Source organism: Heterocephalus glaber, unplaced genomic scaffold, assembly GCF_053883595.1.
Source record: "Heterocephalus glaber isolate CG9 unplaced genomic scaffold, H.glaber_assembly_v1.0 deba00001579, whole genome shotgun sequence".
NCBI classification, from domain to species: Eukaryota; Metazoa; Chordata; class Mammalia; order Rodentia; family Bathyergidae; genus Heterocephalus; species Heterocephalus glaber.
In genome coordinates, this window is record NW_028258360.1 from 11,687,648 (window position 1) to 11,706,970 (window position 19,323).

Sequence of the window (19,323 nt, forward strand, 5' to 3'; positions counted from 1 at the left end):
CCTTCTGTTAGATACTTGATAATCATGAATACTCTTCATAGATTGAGCTTTTCTTGCCTCTATTAAAAGCTCCTTTTCTTTTTAACAGCGTTTTCTGAATGAAAATACTTTATCTAAATCACACCAGTTCCCCTTTGTTTTCCTAGTATCTTTTTCCATCTGTGTTAGTCGGCTTTCTAGTACTTTAACAAATTACTAAGAAAATTAACTTAATGGAGAAAGATTTATTTGGGCTTCCAGTGTCTGAGGTTTCAGTCCATGGTCATGTAGCTCCATTATTTCTAGGCCATGGTGCGGCAGAGCATCACTGTGGAGGGGGCTTGGTTGAGCAGAGCTGCTTATGTCCTGGGATCCAGGAAGCAGAGAGAAAGAAAGAGTGTGGGAGCAGCAGGGAACAAGATTTAGCCCCTAAATCTTGCCTTCAAGAACCCATTTCTTTCAGCTTGGCCCTGCCTTTTAAACTTCCATCACCTCCCAGGAGCCTATCTGATTAGGAACCCATAAGCGGCTAATCTGTTGATGAGGTCAGAGCCCTCCTGAACCGCCTCTGAACACTGCTGCACTGGGGGCAGCCTTGCAGCACAGTGAGCTTTGGGAGACATTCCAGATACAAACCCGAACAGCATCCTTTAATTCCAACCTGCTTGTGTCTTTGGGCATACAGTGCACCTTCTATAGACAACATACAGTTAGGTCATGTTTTTAATCCAGTCTTTGTCTTTTCATTGGTTTGTATATTCTATTGGCATTTAGTATAGTTATCGATAAAGTAGGATTTATGCATGCCATTTTGTTCCTTGTTTTGTGTATTTCATGATTTTTTTGTTCTGTTTCTCCATTACTGACTTGTGTTAAATAAATGTTTTATAGTAAAACTATTTTAGTCACCTTTTTCTACATCTGGTATCTATCTATATACACACACACAAACATACACACTTTTTTTTTCTTAGTGGTTATCTTGGGGATGATAATCAGCAGCTTAAACAATCTAATTTTTATTAAAACCAACTTAATCTCAATAGTATACTAAAACATTACCCCAGTTTAGATCTATTCCCTCCTGCTTCCTTTCTGCCATTATTTTTCATACGTTTCATCTTATACATTATATATCCATCAACACAGATTTATAATTATTGTTTTACTCAATTGTCTTTAATCAGAAGAAAAGAATTGCAAACAAAAATATGCTATTATACTGTTTTATATTTTCCAATGTAGTGTACTGGACACATTTCTTTGTTTGGATTTAAGTTACTATCTAGTGTCTGTTCATTTTAGCCTGGAGGACTCTATTTCTTGTTCAGCAAGTCTCCTACTGAGGGCTTTCAGTTATCTATCATCATATTGATTACTTACTGATTCTTTCTCCTACCTGTTCAAATCTGCTTTTTTAAGCCCTTCTAGTGAATGTTGTATTTCTTCATTGTACTTTTCAACTCCAGAATTGCAATTTGGCCCTTTTTAATAATTTCTTTCTCCTTATTATTCTCTGGTGAAGCATTCTTTTTATACTTTAATTTTGTACACATAGTTCTTAAAATATTTAATATAGTTTATTTGAGGTACTTGTCTTTTAGGCCCAACATCTGGGCTTCTTCCACAAGTTTCTTTTGCCTTTGTTTCCCTATGTATGGGCCATATTTTCTTTTTCTTTGCCTTTCTCTTTATTTTTGTTGAATGTAATATAACGTGGCATTTCTGGAAATTAGATTCCCTGTCTACCCCAGGATTTGTTGTAGTGAGTTCAGAACCCATTCTGTAGTCTGATCCCTTTCTACCTACGAGAGGATACTCTTTCAGCATGCTGCTATTGACCACCTGCCTTAGCTTTCACTTGGTTTGTGCACAGAGCCTTGAGGTCAGAGATGAGAGATTCAGCCTCTGTAGTGCTTTCCAGCGCATGCATGTAGCCCTAGAGGGTAGTGCCTTCTGGATCCCCAGGATTGTGTACTCAAGGGCCCGAGGGCCATGTTACTCCTCAGGTTTTCTTTAAGGTTTTGGCTAGCACTTGGTTTGCCTCAGGCAGCTGCGGTGATAAATAATGCTGCTGGTTTCAAAAAGTGTGGCAGAGATAGATCTTTTCTCGCTGAGAGAGCTCTGAGGTCAAATCAAAGAGGATAGGAGAAGCCTTTTCCAGGGCTGCAGAGCAGATCACAGGTAACAGCCCTTTGCAGTGCTGCAGGGGCCTCCACATTCCTGCTCCCTCCAATGGCAACTGGGTTAAGGGCTGCATAGCTGCTGCCCTTGTTAAAGGGGCTGTAAGTAAAGAAGGAGGGCACAGGACATGTCAGGGCACCACAAATTTGCTGTGCTTACCTACACCTAGGTGTTTTCTTGAACATACACTGGGCCCTGGTTTAACTCCCGAAGTTCTGAAAAAATTGATTTTGATAACATTTGCCACTGTTCTTGTTGCTTTTATGGATAGATTCTAGAAGTGGCAACTAATTAGTCTAAAATCCCATTAGTCATTTGTTAATTATTAGTTAAGAGAAAAAAGTAAATGTTGTGTTTTTGGCTATCTTTAAATTATTTTGCAGATAAGATCCGAAGTTAATCAAATTTCTGCTGAATTACCAACTTTTTGGTATTGAATATACAAAATTTCCAATGTTTTTAGGTGTCATCTGCCGATGCTATATATTGGATTAGAATATGGTTTGACCAATAACTCAAAACTGGCTGAAAGATTCTTTGGTCAGGCTCTGAGCATCGCACCAGAAGACCCTTTTGTCATCCACGAGGTTGGTGTGGTTGCCTTTCAGAATGGAGAGTGAGTATCCAAGGTCTCAGCTCCTGTTGACTGTGAGTGTCTCCTCCCTCACCAGAGTTCAGTTGACCAAAGTGACCCTGTAGCATCTTTATTTTTAAATGTATTATTTTTGGAGATAGAAGAGAAAAAGACGTTCTCCTCTTGGATTTCCTTATAACCCAAAACCCATGCTTTGGTTTTCCTTGATCTTGGCTGCTGCAAGTTTTATACCTCAGTGTGGCCTGGAGGTTTTACGATCCTTAGTTGCCTCTGTTAGTTAGGGTTAAACACAACACTTGAGAAGGTTTTCCCACAATTTTTGAAACTAGTAAAGCAGAAAATTAAGCTAGTTAGAATCACCCAGTCTCTGGTGTCCAGGTCAGTTGAGCCTTTTCTGTTACCTTTGATATTTGTAAATTAAGTGATTCCATGTCATACTCAAAAATAACAGTATCTAATTCTTTGCATTAGGTTATACCTAAATTTAAAAACAGTAAATTAGTGTTTCAGTGTTCTTTGGCATGTGGGGTTGTCTAGGTATTTATCAAAAAGAAAGTTTGAAGTTTTAAAAATACATACTGATTTAATGCAGCCCCTTCTCCATATCTGCAAGTTCTATAGCTATGCAATGGCCTACACACTAAGATTTTCTTGTCACCCTAAAACTGGTACTCAGGATGCCTTCAGTATTCTCATACGTGCACCAGTGGAAAGACTGGATCCCCTGAACCTCGAACAAGGCCACACTCGGCTCTCACTGTGAATGGGTGTCTGTTTAGTGCCATATTTTCACATTTTTGTTGGTGACTTCATATTTAAAGTAATCCCCAAGCTTAGTGCTGTCTGGTTGGCAGCACTAGAACCTGTGATGTTCTCCCCAGGGAGATGGTGTCAGATGAGCTTCATTTAGATGAGCAGCTATGCTGTTGGCCTCGAGCTCAGTGTCAGTGAGTCAGCAATGCATGTTAAACAAGGTGACTAACAGAAGCACACATGAAACAAGTTTATTCATGGTCAGTTGATGAAGCATTGTGATCAGAGGTTTGCAGAAACCTAAATACCATAAATCATGAGAATCAAGTCTCCTAAATCCTGAGCTCGTATAGTATTAATACCATAAGATTAACCATTTATCTAACTTAATTTTAATTTGAATCATTTATTCTCAGTGGGTTACCCCATTTAATTTTAGTGCTATGAGAAAAAGATAACTCAGATTTTTCTTCAAATGTTTAAGCTTGCTAATTTTGAATAACCTACAACCTTTCTTCCCCCCTCTATTTTTAGATGGAAAACAGCAGAAAAATGGTTTCTCGATGCTTTGGAAAAAATTAAAGCAATTGGAAATGAGGTATTCTATGTAATATCTGTAAATGCATGCATACATACCTCTAAGCATATTTACTATCAAATGAGGAAAATAGTGGAGACATAGTCTCTGTTACTTAGAGAATAACCTAACATATGTCATAATAAATGGCTTGGTGATGTAAAATTCTTAGGTAATTAACTGTTGTAGCGCATGGCAAAAATGAGTTTGTTTCTGATTAAGGGACAGATGTTGGGTGTTTGCTTCTTTTTTCTTTTTTTTTTTCCTTTTGGTATGGGGATCGAACTTGGGACCTTGGGCTTGCAAGGCATGTGGCGGAACCACTGAGCTAAATCCCTGGCCCAGGTGTTTGCTTCTTAACAGGACCCTAGCTGGGTCACATGGGAGCAGTCAGAATATATAAGATGATGATTTGGAGCTGGACATGTGGGATGGTCAGTAGACCTTGGTGGGAACTGCAGCTTCTAACAAGTACTTCTCTAGACCCTTTAGGAGCCTGATGTTTTCCTGAAGGGTGCCTCTAGTTTAGAAGCAGATACACTCCCATGGCAGCAGCTGTCTTTGGAATTTAGACCTTTGTCGCTGTCTCTTACTGTGTGCTGTGTATTTATACCTTTGCATATTTGAAGTATTTGGTTAGGTTCTGGTGTATGAAAGGTGCACCTCATGAATTGATGCTATGACACGAATTCCAACTAGCTAGGATCTGTATGTGCTGGGATTATTTTAAAGTAGTAACAGTTTAGACATAGACTTGTATAGGTAAGTGATTTGCATGTTGCTATTCTTCTGGTTTCCCGGTCTTTCGTCCATACCTATCTTGATTTATTCTGTTCTGATTTTCACATCCCAGTATCACATGTGCCCATAGGCACTCTTCTTCCTTGTGTTGTCAGTCACCTGTGACAGATACAGCTCTGCAGGCCCCCTGCAGTGGCAATCTGCCTGAACCCATAGACTCAGCTTTACTCTCTTTGGTCTCTTATTGTTTGTCATCTAAACTTATTTCTGTGCATTTGCATGTGGATGTATATAAAACCAGGCTCTTCCTCATCTGAGTCTTGGGTGGTTCTGAATGACCCTAGTGTTTTTCTTCAGTCTGGCCTACCAGCTGAAACCTAGTTAGAAGTGCAGACCCTCAGGTCTGTTGAATTCAAATGGCTGCATGGAAAGTTTGAGGAGCATGCTCCTGAACCACAAGTAAAATTGGAACTATATTCTTTCATTCATTCAGAGTCACTTCAGTCTCACAGAAATTTAAAATAATGGTTTTAAGTATGAAAGTACAACGTTGTTGAACTATCACAGTGCTATTAAAAGTTGTATGAAAGGAAAATATTATGTGACCTTAGTTATAAAGTATAGTAGTTGTCAAAATAGCCAAAGAGAAGCAGTAATGCCTAAGAACCACTGAAAGATTTATTTTTATTTAATGGGCTGTTTTCCTAGGGCCAATCTCAGTGGAAGTTAGAAAAAGTGGCTTGGGTTTCTTTGTTCGTTTAGCTGATTGGCCATATCCTAGGCTCTTAGCTAGGCATTGGATACCACAGAAACTAGTTTGATTTTTTTTTGTCCTCAGATCTGTTGAGGAATGCAAATAAGTAAATTGACAGTAATAAAACCTTGTGATTGAAGAAATAAAGGCACCATCCACATAAGAGGGTAGTGGTTCACCCAGACATGAAGGTGGTTAGGCTTTTGGTTATGTCATACATCTCAGTCTTGAGGGTGTTCGGATATCAGTGAGGCAGAAATGAAGTAGAAGGGTGTTTCAGGTGTAGAGAATGACATGTGGCAAGGTGAAAGCTGATTTAGTGTGGCTTGAGTTTTGAGGTCACAGAGAATGTCAAGAAGTGGGACAGGAAGGTTCAGTGTGGGTCATTAATGACCTTGAAAACTTTAACAGAGAGTTTGCACCTTATCCTGGGAATGTGGGCAGATGAGGGGTTTCCAAAGGGGTCATCCTGGTCAGGCTCTTGTAGGATGGAAGCCTAAGCCAACGGGAAGCTAAGGACTTCTTGGTTGGAGTTATGCCCAGCAGGTAGAATGAACAAGCCCTGGGTAGTCTTAGAGGGTCAGAATGACCTGGTTCCCATTGACTGCCTCGTGGGGCACCCAGAGAACAAGATGAGGGAGCTGGAATGCCCAGAGATGAGTTGGTATAGCATGTTGAATGTAAAGTACTTGAAACATTTTTAAGTAGATGGATGGATATAGAGATGTGGTGTTTCAAAGAGAATCTGGGCTACAGGTGCACAATTTAAACTCTTTCAGCATAGATGGGCTCTTTTCCAGAATTATAATTGCGGTAGAGTTCTCAAGAAATCTCTTCTAATAGGAAAGAAAGATGGTTATACCAGCAAATGCCCTTGGCCTGTGCTATGGTAGAGGCATCCGTCAGGAAGGGAGTGCAGAGACCTTCTAGCTGCAGAGGCATGAAATGATGCAGTGCAAACAAACCAAGCTGAACAGTGACATGTGTAACTTGTGGGCTTGATGTTGCTATGTTTTAGGTAACAGTTGACAAATGGGAACCTTTGTTGAACAACTTGGGGCATGTCTGCAGAAAACTTAAGTAAGTAAAACAGCATTTTCAGAAATACACTTTTGGAAATGTACTAAAACTTTACTTAATTTTGAACAGCCTTTGCCATATTTTTATTTCATGAGATCCTGCAGCTTTCTTCTACTTGGCTGCTCACATGCAACAAGCATCAAAATGAATGTTTTGTTATTTATTTCCATTTGCTTAATTTTATTTTAGAAACATTATGTGGCAGCTTCTTTTAATATTAAAAATAATTTTAGTGTTCCAAATTAATTCAGAAGAATCAGGACAATAAGATCTAATTTAAATAATGTATATATTCTAACTGTTGCTTGAGAGATTTATGGTGTAGTGAACAAATGACAAGTAAAAAGTTACTGTGGTAGGGCTGGGGATTTAGCTCAGTGGTTTTGCCGTGTGCTGCGCAAGCACAAGGACCTGAATTTAATCCCCAGTACCAAAAAAAAAAAGTTACTGTGGTGGGGCCAGGGATTTAGCTCAGCAGCACTGCGCCTGCCTTGCATGCATAAGGTCCTGAGTTCGATCCCCAGTACCAAAACAAAACCCCCAAAAAAGTCACTGTGGTATTTATATATAATGGAGTACTACTCTGCCATAAAGAAGGATAAACTTGAGTCATTTGAAGGAAAATGGAGACACTTTGAGACCATAAGGTTAAATGAAATAAGACACACAAGATTAAATATTGCATGGTTCCTCTTACATGAGAAAACCAAAACATAAATAAAGAGCAAAATAAAGGACCGATAATAGGAAGTAGGGAGTTAGCTCTTTCTTAAATGGGAAGGGAATTAAGGGGGGGGATGTATTAGAAACATGTACTAATAAAGTCTTGGAAAGTCTAGATGAGTCAAGGTTTAATTAAATTTTCTATTGCAGGATTTCTTTGAGTCTTTACTTTGCATTGTGAGTTGTAGCATTTCCCAAAAGCTTTTTTTCACACAAGATTTTACAGAACAAATATCCCAGAGAACTTTGGGGAACACTGTTTCAAGTGACTTTCAAATCTTAAAGCAAAACTGCTTGGCTGCTTCTAACCACTTGGTGTGGGAGGTTTACCATCACGTGAAAAGGTGGTGTGCAATAAGGCACAGGCCAGGAGTTGGGAATGAGGTTCTGGTTTCAGTGTCCCTTAGACAGCAAGGGAAGTACAGCCGATCATACAGGAGGGTCCGTGACTGGCTAAGGGAGCATGCCAGGAAGATGCATTTCAACGTGTTGGGATCCATAAAAATAGGTATAGGTTAGTCAGTTACCAGTCTATTCTACTATTCCAATAGAGGGAAGTTTCTTATGAGTTTATGTAGATGAATATGCATCTTAGAAATTTAGTCCTTTTATTACACCTAATAATAGTTTTCTTTTATCCTCCTTCCTCACCTCTACCCCCTGGGTCTTCTCTCAACAGAAAGTATGCTGAGGCATTGGATTACCACCGGCAGGCATTGGTATTAATTCCTCAAAATGCATCTACCTATTCTGCCATAGGATATATCCATAGTCTGATGGGCAACTTTGAGAATGCTGTGGACTATTTTCACACTGTATGTCATATTTGTATCCAACTTTAAATCTGGTTAACATTTACTGTGATTTTTTTTGTTGTTATGAAAAGGTCTTTTCTAGGCAATATTTTATTTCTTTACTATTTTAAAGTTCTTTAGGCAACCTTGTTTTCATTGTAGAGGAAAGCATGTGCATATTAAGCAATATTCATCAAATTTGAACAATTGTGGGATTTGTTCTCAGTGTGCATTGAGGTGTTCTGATGCCTGGAGATACTTGTTATTTGGTTCAGTCCAGGTGTCTCATGTAGGTAGGCAAGTGCAGCAATGCCTCTTCACAGTGAAAAGACTTTGAGAACACCTTACAATTCTTAACAATTCCTTTAGATTGCTTTGTAGATATACAAAAACAATCTGTGCCTTCATCACAAGGAAAGAATCTCTCTTTAATTCATATACTGTATTTCATCAGTACCAATTCCCATGAATAGACAAGATGACCACAAAGAAAAAAATGTTGCCAGTTAAACTTTAACATAATTTTTTTTCTATCATTTAAATTTTTTTTTGTACTTGAAGAAAGTATTCTTTTGGACATTTTAGACAAAGGTTTTTTTTTTAATCAGGAATCCTGTGCATACATAAAAAAATAAAATACAAGTGAAATAAATGGTCACAATTTTTAGTCCAGGTGGTCAGATCTTCGTTTTCCCAAAATAGTGTCCTGTTGCCAGTACACACACTGTTCTTAACTCTGCATATCTTTTTAGCCACACATACCCTGCTTTGGAAGCCTCTCAGAACCCTTCAGCCTGCTAACATCAACAGAATGTTGTTAACCTGTTTCCCTGAAAATGAGACCTAACTGGAAAATAATCAGCCTTGAGAACTAGAGATCAAAAATGCCAGCTCCAACCACCTTGCCTTACCTGCCATTACAGAGTAGCCACTGAGCAAGAGAATAATGGGGTATAATCTGCATGACACTGGCCATCACCATGGTAATGACCAGTGCTTCTTTTCTGGTTAGGTCTTATTTTGGGGGAAACACGGACAACCACACAGTTCACATGTCATCTTCTCATGTTCTTCCATTGTGTTTGTTCTCACATGACCACCAAGTCCGCTTTGTGCAGGCAGGGCACTGCATTATAACTGTGGTTGTAGTAGCAGGAGCAGCAGCAGAAAACCGCCATGTATAAGAAACACCAGAATTTGAGAAAATACGGATCTTAGAAGCAATGAACTGATGATATTAGGAAAAAGATAAAATATGAGGGAATGTACTTTTTCAAAGAAATTCATTGGTGATAGGTTCATACCTGATTTTCAAGGGTTAACTGGAGGTTTTTAAGGGCCTTTGCAATAGGTAGAATACTGAACTAGTCAAAGTTTAGACCAAGCTTTTTGGGCTTGTATGTTCTTTCAGATATGTGTATTTGGGTGCTATATAATTTACCTCTCTTCAGTGATATAATTAACACAGTTTTTTAATTTCTTGGGGGATAATTTTCAAAGAATAGAACAGTTCAACCTCTGTGACCCTCACCCACCCTCAGCTGTCATCACCTTGTGCCCAGTCTTGTATCTGTCCCCACTCACACCCTCACCAGATTCCCTGGAATGTTTTGAAGTGAATCAGTGTGAGATGACTTCTAAACAAGAGAGATAGGATTACATCTTCATAATCATCCTGAATCTTTTTGGCAGGCCCTTGGTCTTAGACGAGATGACACATTTTCTGTTACAATGCTTGGTCATTGCATCGAAATGTACATTGGTGATTCTGAAGCTTATATTGGTAAGATTATAATCATTCTTCCTGGCTGTGTATCCCATTTTTTAAAATTGTTGTTTGACTCTATTGTGGTTTCTTCAATTCCTATTCAAGATTCTAAGTTTATCTTTTCTGCCATTCTAACTACATTAATATCAAGAAGCTCAAATTTGTTAGAACAATGTGTGGGAATCAGTGATTTATCAAGCATCTATTCAGTTGTGAACTGAGTACTGGCTGTGCACAGGACACTGACAGAAGAGTGTGTTAGAGAAGAGTCGGTTTAAGTGCATGCTGGAAGGGGTTAAAAAAAAATAAATGAAGGGCTCTGGTGTTTCTATTTATAATACAGGGTGTGACAATATTTTTACATTTCAGTGGAAAAGAGGGTGTCTTGTGTTCACTGAATAGTATGTAATTCTTTATTTTGTAACTTTATTTTTTAATGATTAATGGCAGTAGAATAAGTGTCAGTGGAATTGCTATGGCACTCCTTTAGGTTCAGCTACGTGAGGTCAGGAGGGAACACTGAGGTTAAAGCTTGAGATATGGACCTTGGAATGGGCAGAGATTTGTTTTTTAGGATGTAAAACCATAAGAGGAAAAAAGATGATAAATTGAACTTTTATAAAATTAAGAACTGTGAATTAAAAACACCATTAAAAGAGTGGAAAGTAGGGCCAGGGATTTAGCTCAGTGGTTCCACCGCCTGCCCTGCAAGCACAAGGACCTGAGTTCAATCCCCGGTACCGAAAAGAAAAATGAAGTTAACCCTATAGTGAATGACTGCTGTATACCCTCAGAAAGGCTGAAATTAAACATGGCTGGTATATTGGCCATGCCATGGAGTACCTGGAGCTCTGTGTATTGATTAACAGGGAGGTATAAAAGTGGGGAAACCCTTGAGCATATCTGCTAAAGTTACCAGTTATCTGTTGCTGTGTAATTTGCTGCTCTAAAGCTCTGTGATTTTAGCGAGCAATGTGCACAATGTTTAGAATTCTCTAAGCTGAGTGCTCCTCTGCTGGCCTCACTAGGGCCACACATGCAGCTGTGGGCAGCATGCATGGCAAGGTTCCTGGTCTGTGAAGGTCTCATTGTGGGTGGAACTCAGCTGAGATTGTCAGGCCTCTTTACATGGCTTTCATCCCAGGCTTCTTCATATGGTGGCTTCTAGGAATCTAAAGAACAAGAACAAAAGCTTTAAGACCTCTTGAAAGTTGAAAGTTCCATAACAACCCTTCTATCCCATTTTGTTCATCAAAACAAGTCACAATTAAGCTCAGAATCTTATATGGGAGGGGACTGCCCAAGCACAAGGAAGCTGGGGCCTTGTGATTAACTGGGATAATGAGTGACCATTCTGGTCTTAAGACACAGCAGTTCTCCTCTGAGTGAGTCCAACAGAAACCAATGCCTCTGTGGGCCAAAGATTGCTACTACAACTTTATTCATAATCACCCCTAACTGAAATGACCAAATGTCCAGCAGCAAGAGAATGGAGGAACAAATTGTAGTTCATTTGGACAACAGCATACTGCATAATTAAAGACTGACTACTGAATCATGGCTGAATTTCACAGACTTGGCAAAGGGAGTATATGCTAGTTCTTCCATTTATAAGAGGACTAATAATAAGCAAAACTAAGTGGTAGTGATGGAAAAGTCAGAATAACAATCACCGGCTGAGCCAGAAGTGCTGACCAGGAGGGGGCAAGGTGGCCGTTTTAGCAGCCAGTGCTTTGTGCTTCTTTGTGGCAGTGGTTACATGGAATAGCTGTGTAGGAATTCATCCAGCTGTGCACCTAAGGGAAAGTAGACTTCAGTGTTTGTTTCATAGCTCAGTTCTTGAGAAAAGTTCTTGTTCCCTGAAGTCCTAGGATTTAGCTCACCACTCAGTAGCCCCTCTGACTTTGGGGTGGGTAAGAGCATCAGCTTCATTATTTGTTCAAGGAGTCATGAGTCTCAAATGTGAAACTAAGCAAAGGCTGTAGGTGCCACAGTGAGTGTTTTTATCTGCCCTTGAAGAGGTGTTGTCATTGAGATTTCCAAGTTACTATTTACTACTTAGTATTTTTATTTTTAGAAAGCTTGCATGTCATTTACCAAAATATCTAATCCTGAAAGCAATTAGTTTGAACTATGTCAAATTGTCATTTATGTCAGAAATTACTGAACCTAATACATCTGCTCATACATGTCCGATGCACATTCTTAAGGGCTTGACATGTGGAAACTTCTGTGGTGGTTCCCATGAGCATAAGGTCAGTGACTGTTCCCAGCAAGTTTACTACAGACAGTTCTTGTCAGTAACAGCAGAGGCGAATTTTGCACACAGGCTTCACCAGTGTTTGAGCTTTGGGAGCAGGGTGGTTTAGCAACCACATGGGAGCCACAGCTGCATGTGCTTCCAAAGGCTTCCAAGGTGAAAAATAAAAGGAAACCATTTGGACTTTCAACATTCTGGTCCATGCTCTTAAAGTTCAGTTGGATTTAAATGGTAGGAGGATTGTGTGTAATGATGGAAATAGCAGATCAATGATAGAATTTATTCTAATTATGGTGTTTCTTTTTAGGAGCAGATATTAAAGACAAATTAAAATGTTATGACTTTGATGTGCATACAATGAAGACACTAAAAAACATTATTTCACCTCCGTGGGATTTCAGGGAATTTGAAGTAGAAAAACAGACTGCAGAAGAAACGGGACTTGCACCACTGGAAAACTCCAGGAAAACTCCAGATGCCAGGCCTTCCTTGGAAGAAACTTTTGAAATTGAAATGAATGAAAGTGACATGATGTTAGAGACATCTATGTCAGACCACAGCACGTGACCGCAGACAGTGGTCCTGGGCCAGCCTGTGCTGGTGTAGGTCAGTATTCCCTGCTGCCCTTGCCACATTTAAGAATTTCCCACTTTCCAACACGAACCCAAACTTCATCTCTGTGTTTAGGACCAGAGGCTGCCTTGAGAGACTGGATAGCACACCTTGCAGCAGATGTTCTGAGTCTCTGAAGTACAAAATAGTTATACCTAGTGGAATAAAAAGGTAAACCGTCTACTCTGTCTTCTATCTTTTTCAATAAACTTTTTATTTTGGACAAACTGTAGTTTGCAGAAGAGTTGCCAAGATGGTAGAGAGTTTCTGCATGTCCCTCGCCAGTGTCCCCCTTGGTAACAGTGGTAGCACCTTGCTGTTAACTGAGCCCTGGAGTGCCTTGTGCTCGTTCTGTCCCAGGATCCTGCCCATGTGAGTTTGGCTAGGATGATGTCTCGGTCTCAGGACCTGGAAAGTTTAGAGGAGACCCATCGGGTGGTCTGTAGAGTGACCCTGCTGAGTCTGGTTCAGTGCCATAGAGGTGACGCACCTAGCTCATCACAGGTGGCACTGACCCATATTGCTTGGTCATGGTGGCACCATCTGCCAGCTTGTGCTGTCAAGTTGCTGTCTTCCCTTTCTGAGCTCTGTGGCCAAAGAGGTTAAAGCCCAGCTCCTCTAGGGACAGTATCCATGTATTCCTTCCTGGAGATCTGTCTCCTCTCCCACTTGGATATTCAGTCATTTATCAGTGAGAACTTACATCATATTTTGAGTTGTAACCTACACAATGTTACTTACTTTGTGACCTAAATTGTTCAGTTTTGGCCATTGGAAGCTTTTTCAGCTTAACTGTTTGACATGCTCTCATCCTTTTAGTTGTTTTTCTCTTTCTTTATTGTAATCAAATGTGTGTAACGTAAACTATGGACTTTGCAGTTACACCAGTGCAGGATATTAACAACAGGGGTCGGAGGGAGAGGAAGTATGTGGGAATTTGTGCTTCCAACAGGCTTCCCAGCATTCCCTGTTTTCTTTTCAGTTTTCCTGTACACCTAAAACTGTTCTAGGAAATACATCTACTAATGAAAACATACAGATGCATAAAAATACAAAATGCCTCTTAACCATTTTTAAAAGCAGAGCTGAGTGGCATTTATTACCTTAACAATGTTGTGCCGCCATCTGATTTCCAACATTTTTTCATCACCTAGAATAGAAACTTTCTGCTCATTCAGCAGTAACTCTACACTCCTCCCTTCACACACACCCCACCGGATAACGGCTAATCTATCTTCTGTCTCTAAAAGTTTACCTCCTGTGGATTTCATGTAAGAAGGTTCATAGGATATGTTTCCTATGAATATGGCTTATTTACTTAGAATAATGTTTTCAGGGTTTCCCCATGTTGTAGCATTAATCAGAACTTCATTTCTTTTTATAGCTGAATACTATTCCATTATATATATATATTTTTTTTTCCATTAAGTTTATGAGTACACTTTAGGTATACAGTACAGTTACATTCATCATTGGGATGTTGTACCTGTACATGATGCATCTTGGTTCCCATTTTTTCCCCATTCCCCTGCCCTCCCTTCACCCCCTCCCCCTTCTCTATTTACAAAGACTTTGTTTCCATGTTTTTCCTTTTCTCATATTCTTTCCTTTCCCCTACCCCTCCCACTTCCCCTACTCCTTTAGACGTTTTCCCATTTCACAATATCAGTTACTCATTTTGATCCTTGTTTACACTGTTAGTTTTTCACACCAGAGAAACTTATTCCATTATATTTAGAGAGGTCACATTTTGATTATCCATTCATCTGCTGTAGACACTTGAGTTGTTTCCACTTTGGGGTTGTTGTGGTGTTGCTGCTGCTGTGAACATCAGCATACAAATACATGCATCTGTTTTTGGTTTGTTTTGGTATATACTTAAGAGTCGTCTTTCTGGGTCATAGGATAATTCTGCAGTTTACTGAGGAATTGCCACTCTTTTTCACATCAGCTGCACCCTCTGGTTTTTCCACATCCTCACCAACACTTGTTATTTCCCATTAGTTTTTATTTAGTAAACCTAATAACTGGTGATATTAGGATCTTTTCATCTGGTTGTCATTTTTGAATCTTTAGAAATACTTATTAAAGTGCCTTGCCTAATTTTTAAGTTGGGTTATCTTTTTTTGTTGTTCCTGAGTTGTAAGAGTTTTCTTATGTGTATTAGCTATTAATCCCTTTTCAGATATAGGTTTTGTTCCCATTGTGTGAATTGCCTTTTCACTCTTTTAATGAGATTTGGTCTGTTTTTTGTTTGTTTTATTGCCTATGCCTTTGGTGTTACATTTAGTCAGAAACCATTGCCAAATCCAAGGTCAAGTAGATTTTTCATGCAGCTCTTCATCTAAACTTGTAAAGTTAGGTCTTTGATCTAGTCTGGGTTAATTTTTGTGCATGGTGTTAGGTAAGGATCCAACTTTATTCCTTTGGAATAGGTGTCTAGTTTTCCCAGCACCACTTATTGAAAAGACTGTCATTTCCCCTCTTAAATAGTCTTGGCACCTTGTTGAAATCAACTGCCCAAAGATTTGAGGGTTTACTTTTGGGCTCTGAATTACATTCTTTAGTTTATTACTATCTTTATGCTCCCACAGTGCTTTGATTACTGCGGTTTTGTGTAGGTGTGAAATCAAGAAATGTGAATCCAACTTTGTTCTCTTTCAAGGTTATTTTGGCTGTTGTACCCTTGAATTTTCATATGAGTATTAGGTAATAGTTTTTTCCATTTTTGCTTAAAATGCCATTGGGATTTTGGTAGAGTTGGCATTGAATCTATGTGTCATTTTGGAAAGTATTCTCTTTTTAACAATATTAATAAGTCTCCCATTGCATGATCACCAGATATCTTTCCATATATTTAGGTCACCTTTAATTTCTTTCAGCAATATTTTGTAGCTTTTGGCGTATAGCTCTTTGACGGCCTTGGTTAAATTTGTTTTTTAAATGAAACATTGTGAATGGAATATTCTTAGTTTTTGTTTTCATTATTCATTCTAATATGTAGAAATGTAAGTGATTTCTCTGTGTTGATTTTATATCCTTAATTTGTCTGCTGGCTGTAGTTTGTGTGTGCGTGTGTGTGTGTGTGTGTGTGTGTGTGTGTGAGAGTGAGTGATTATAGTGAATAGAACTGGCTGAAGTCGGCCTTCTTGTCTTGTTTCTGATCTTATGTAGAAAGCTTTCAGACTTTTATCATATGATGTTTGTTGTGTTTTTCACAGATACCCTTTCTTGTGTTGAAGTTTTCTGGTATTCTGTTTACTGAGTGGTTCTTATCCTGAAAGGGTGTAAATCTTGTGAGATCCTCTTTTTGGATGAGTTGTGATGGTTGGTATAATGAGTTCAAGGATTTCAGGATTGAACAGGGAAAATGTGTGACCACCGGTTGGTGGCCTCATCTTCAGGCCCCTCCCTGGGTGCTATAAGCGTGTAATGAGGAGAGTTACATTGATTCTGGTACCGTTATTCAGGCTAATGGTTGTTTGGTGGCAGGGCCAACCTCTGGAGCTTCCCACTCTGCCATTTTCTGTGACTTTGCTCCTTTTAAAATTATAGCTAGGTATTTTGGCATTGTTATATTAAGTGCTAAGAATCATGAGAATATTTACAGGATTTATTGAATTTAAGCTTTTAAAGGCTGTAATACTCCAAGCTAATAAATTCAGCTGACTAGTAAGCATAATTCTGTGACACTTTAAGCCAAATGAATTTAACAAGTGCTGGTGCCAAATTATACTTTTGTTCTGTAAAATAAATGTGATTCACTATTCTTTCTAAGTTGTACATTCTTGTGTGTAGAAGATAAAGAGTTTGAGTTTCCCTGCCTTCTTTTTACTTATTGATGACATATCTTTTTAACTATTAGGTTCTCTCTCCATTTTTATTTAATCATTTTAATATCTTTTCTTTCTCACCTAGTAATAGACTGGAAATGAAATTTGTGTGAAATAAGCAGGTGATTATTAGAAATGATAAGTCTTGTAATATGGAGGCTCCTATTTTGTAGGCACATCTGAAATCAGCCCTGGCAGACCTGACTGAAATGGCCCATTGGTTGGGCTCAATTTCCTGGATTTATACATTTGACTATGATTTATTTTGTGAAATATTAACATTTTTGTTTGTAAAGGGGTTACATGAGACCGTTATAAACACTTTAATCTCTTCACTGAAATAAGAAAAGGTATCTTGGTAACTGCATAAGTAGAAAACAGCCCACTCTTGTGGTCACTCTTAGCCCATTTATGCCAAAGATTGACATTTTTTGAATTTTTGCATGAGATTCATATGTTACCTAGAAAAATTCAAGGAATAAGAATTTGAAGAGAACACATTTCATTATGTTCCACTGTTAAATGCATTGCAAAAATGGATCATGAGGCATTGAAGGGTTAATACGGCTTAGGCTGTGTGTTTTGTTGACAGTCCTTTGTTTTAAACTCTTTATAGTCTTAACCTCAGCAGAAACATTGTTCTGTATCTTCATAGAAAAAGAAGTGTAGGCCTGGGGATTTAGCTCAGTGGTTTTGCCGCCTGCTGCACAAGCGCAAGGACCCGAGTTTGATCCCCGGTACCAAAACAAAAAGAAAAAGAAGTGTAATTATCTCAAAACATTTATACACAGTATTGTTATCAAATAAGGTATGAGATAAATTTTCCCACCAACTGATATGTTCCCTGGACACCAGACTTTTAATCTTTACCTATGTAAAATGCCCCGTTCTGTGGCAGCTCATCAACAGTGAATGTTGGCCACTACCTTGGGCTTCATGTGGTAATGCACTAGTGTGTTTCTGAGTCTTCATTTTTCTCTTTTAATGGCTTTTCTATTTCTTCTGTCAGGTATGTGATTATTTTTATGACTTCTCTTTATATAGCTGGGGCTAGAAAATTTAAATACTGAACTTGAAATAATGAAAAATTAACTAAAGTGGAAGTAGTCTGCTAATGAAGTGCTGAGCTTTTTCACATTTATTTGCCTGACAGAACATTGAGCATCTGTTACAGTTTCTTAGGTATCTGGGTGAGTCTTACTAGTGAGACATTATTAAATCGACAGTGTTTTAAGACCTGACTAAGCTGTAATTCAGATCAGCAATAGTGTTAACACCAGTGCTCAAGCTTCAGAGTGTAAGAAAGTGATGTGTCATTGTACCACCAAATATTCTTTCTGTTATACCCAGTTCTCCGGCAGCTCACAATGATGCAATTTCCTTAAAAGATTCTGGGTTCCCAGGCACTGGCCCCTCCCAAAAAACAGGTGTCCTAGCCAATTGTAAAGTGGCTGTGCCATCATCTTCAAAGAAGAAACTGGGAATCTTATGGTCATCAGCTCAAGTCACTGTCACCTACACTTAGATAGGGGTTATGGAGTAAAGCACACTCCCAGAGCCTATCCATGGACCGAGTATTCAGTTAGGCAAAAGTAACATTACTATATTCACCCTATATTTGGAGATTTTCAAGCAGGTGTGTATGTCCTACCTGTGGCCTGTAGGTTGGACACACCTATGTTACAATAATAATAAAAAAATGTAGAGCCAGGAGTGATGGTGCACACCTGTGATCCCAGCACTCCAGAGGCTGAGGCAAGAGGATCACCATGAGTTCAAGGCCAGCCTGCACTCCACAGTGAGACCCTGTCTCAAAAAAAAAGGTTAGAAATAAGGAAAGCTTTGTTATTTATATACATTAATTATATATTTTATATGCATCTGAAGACAATTCCTCTTCACTCAGTGTAATCCAGGCATATCTGTCACAAGGCTACAGGTTAGACATGTAAAGTTCTGAACAAATACAAAACAAAACATTTGAACAGGCTGGGTACTATAGTAGAGGAAGCTGGATTTTCTTTGTGTTATATGTTGCTTTTTCATGTAAAATCATAAGCTACTTCTCCAAATACATATCACAAGTTTTTATTGAAGGAATAATCTGACATAGATGATTTCTAATACTGTCATTTTGTGAAATTTTTCAGAACTTTATTTGCAATAACAGGAAATAAAAAATTACAGGGGTCTTTAACAGTTGTGACAACGGTGGCTATTTCTTGGAGGGGGGCATTTGGGCATTGTGCTGGTTCAATTTACAGGAGATACACATCCAGCAAATTCTCTATGTGAGTTTCTGTCTTGTGCCAGAATCCAGGTAACTTGGGTGGTCTGCAGGGAGAGGAAGTGCAGGGCACAGGGAAGTGGGGGTGTGCCAGTAGGAGGGACTGAGGAAAGATCCCTGCTCTTGACCAAGAGGCTGTCCTAGCTGCAGAAGGGTAGCTGGTGGAGCTGGATAGAGAACATACTTCATGGTGGGGCAGAAAAGGAATACAAGAAGTATCAGGGCATTGATCATGGCAGTCTTAATGATAAGAGGGAGCAGGAATTCTCCATTTGATAATTTTGGTGTATTTTGACTGAGTTAATAAATGAATCCCCTTGGTGCAAGAGTGCTTCAGTGAGAATCTTTTATTAATGGGAGAAGTAATGTTCAGAATAATAAAT

General features: G+C 38.9%; 1 protein-coding gene across 6 annotated transcripts in view; it reads left to right on the forward strand.

Annotated features, from left to right (window-relative positions):
* Nucleotides 1–19,323, forward strand: part of Cdc16 (cell division cycle 16) — a 34,868-nt gene that overhangs the window by 13,400 nt on the left and 2,145 nt on the right. For 3 of the 6 annotated variants that reach the window (XM_004858477.4, XM_087193191.1, XM_087193192.1), the window contains exons 13-19: nucleotides 2,627–2,779; nucleotides 4,046–4,109; nucleotides 6,602–6,663; nucleotides 8,066–8,201; nucleotides 9,873–9,963; nucleotides 12,516–12,814; nucleotides 12,896–16,592. In XM_004858477.4, the coding sequence (XP_004858534.1) occupies nucleotides 2,627–2,779; nucleotides 4,046–4,109; nucleotides 6,602–6,663; nucleotides 8,066–8,201; nucleotides 9,873–9,963; nucleotides 12,516–12,775 (766 nt within the window). In that variant the 3' untranslated portion in view covers nucleotides 12,776–12,814; nucleotides 12,896–16,592. Of the gene's footprint in view, nucleotides 1–2,626; nucleotides 2,780–4,045; nucleotides 4,110–6,601; nucleotides 6,664–8,065; nucleotides 8,202–9,872; nucleotides 9,964–12,515; nucleotides 12,815–12,895; nucleotides 16,593–16,826; nucleotides 18,851–19,323 lie in introns of those variants that run through there. The other 3 variants (XR_001184331.3, XR_002387381.2, XR_001184330.3) reach the window with 3 other exon arrangements.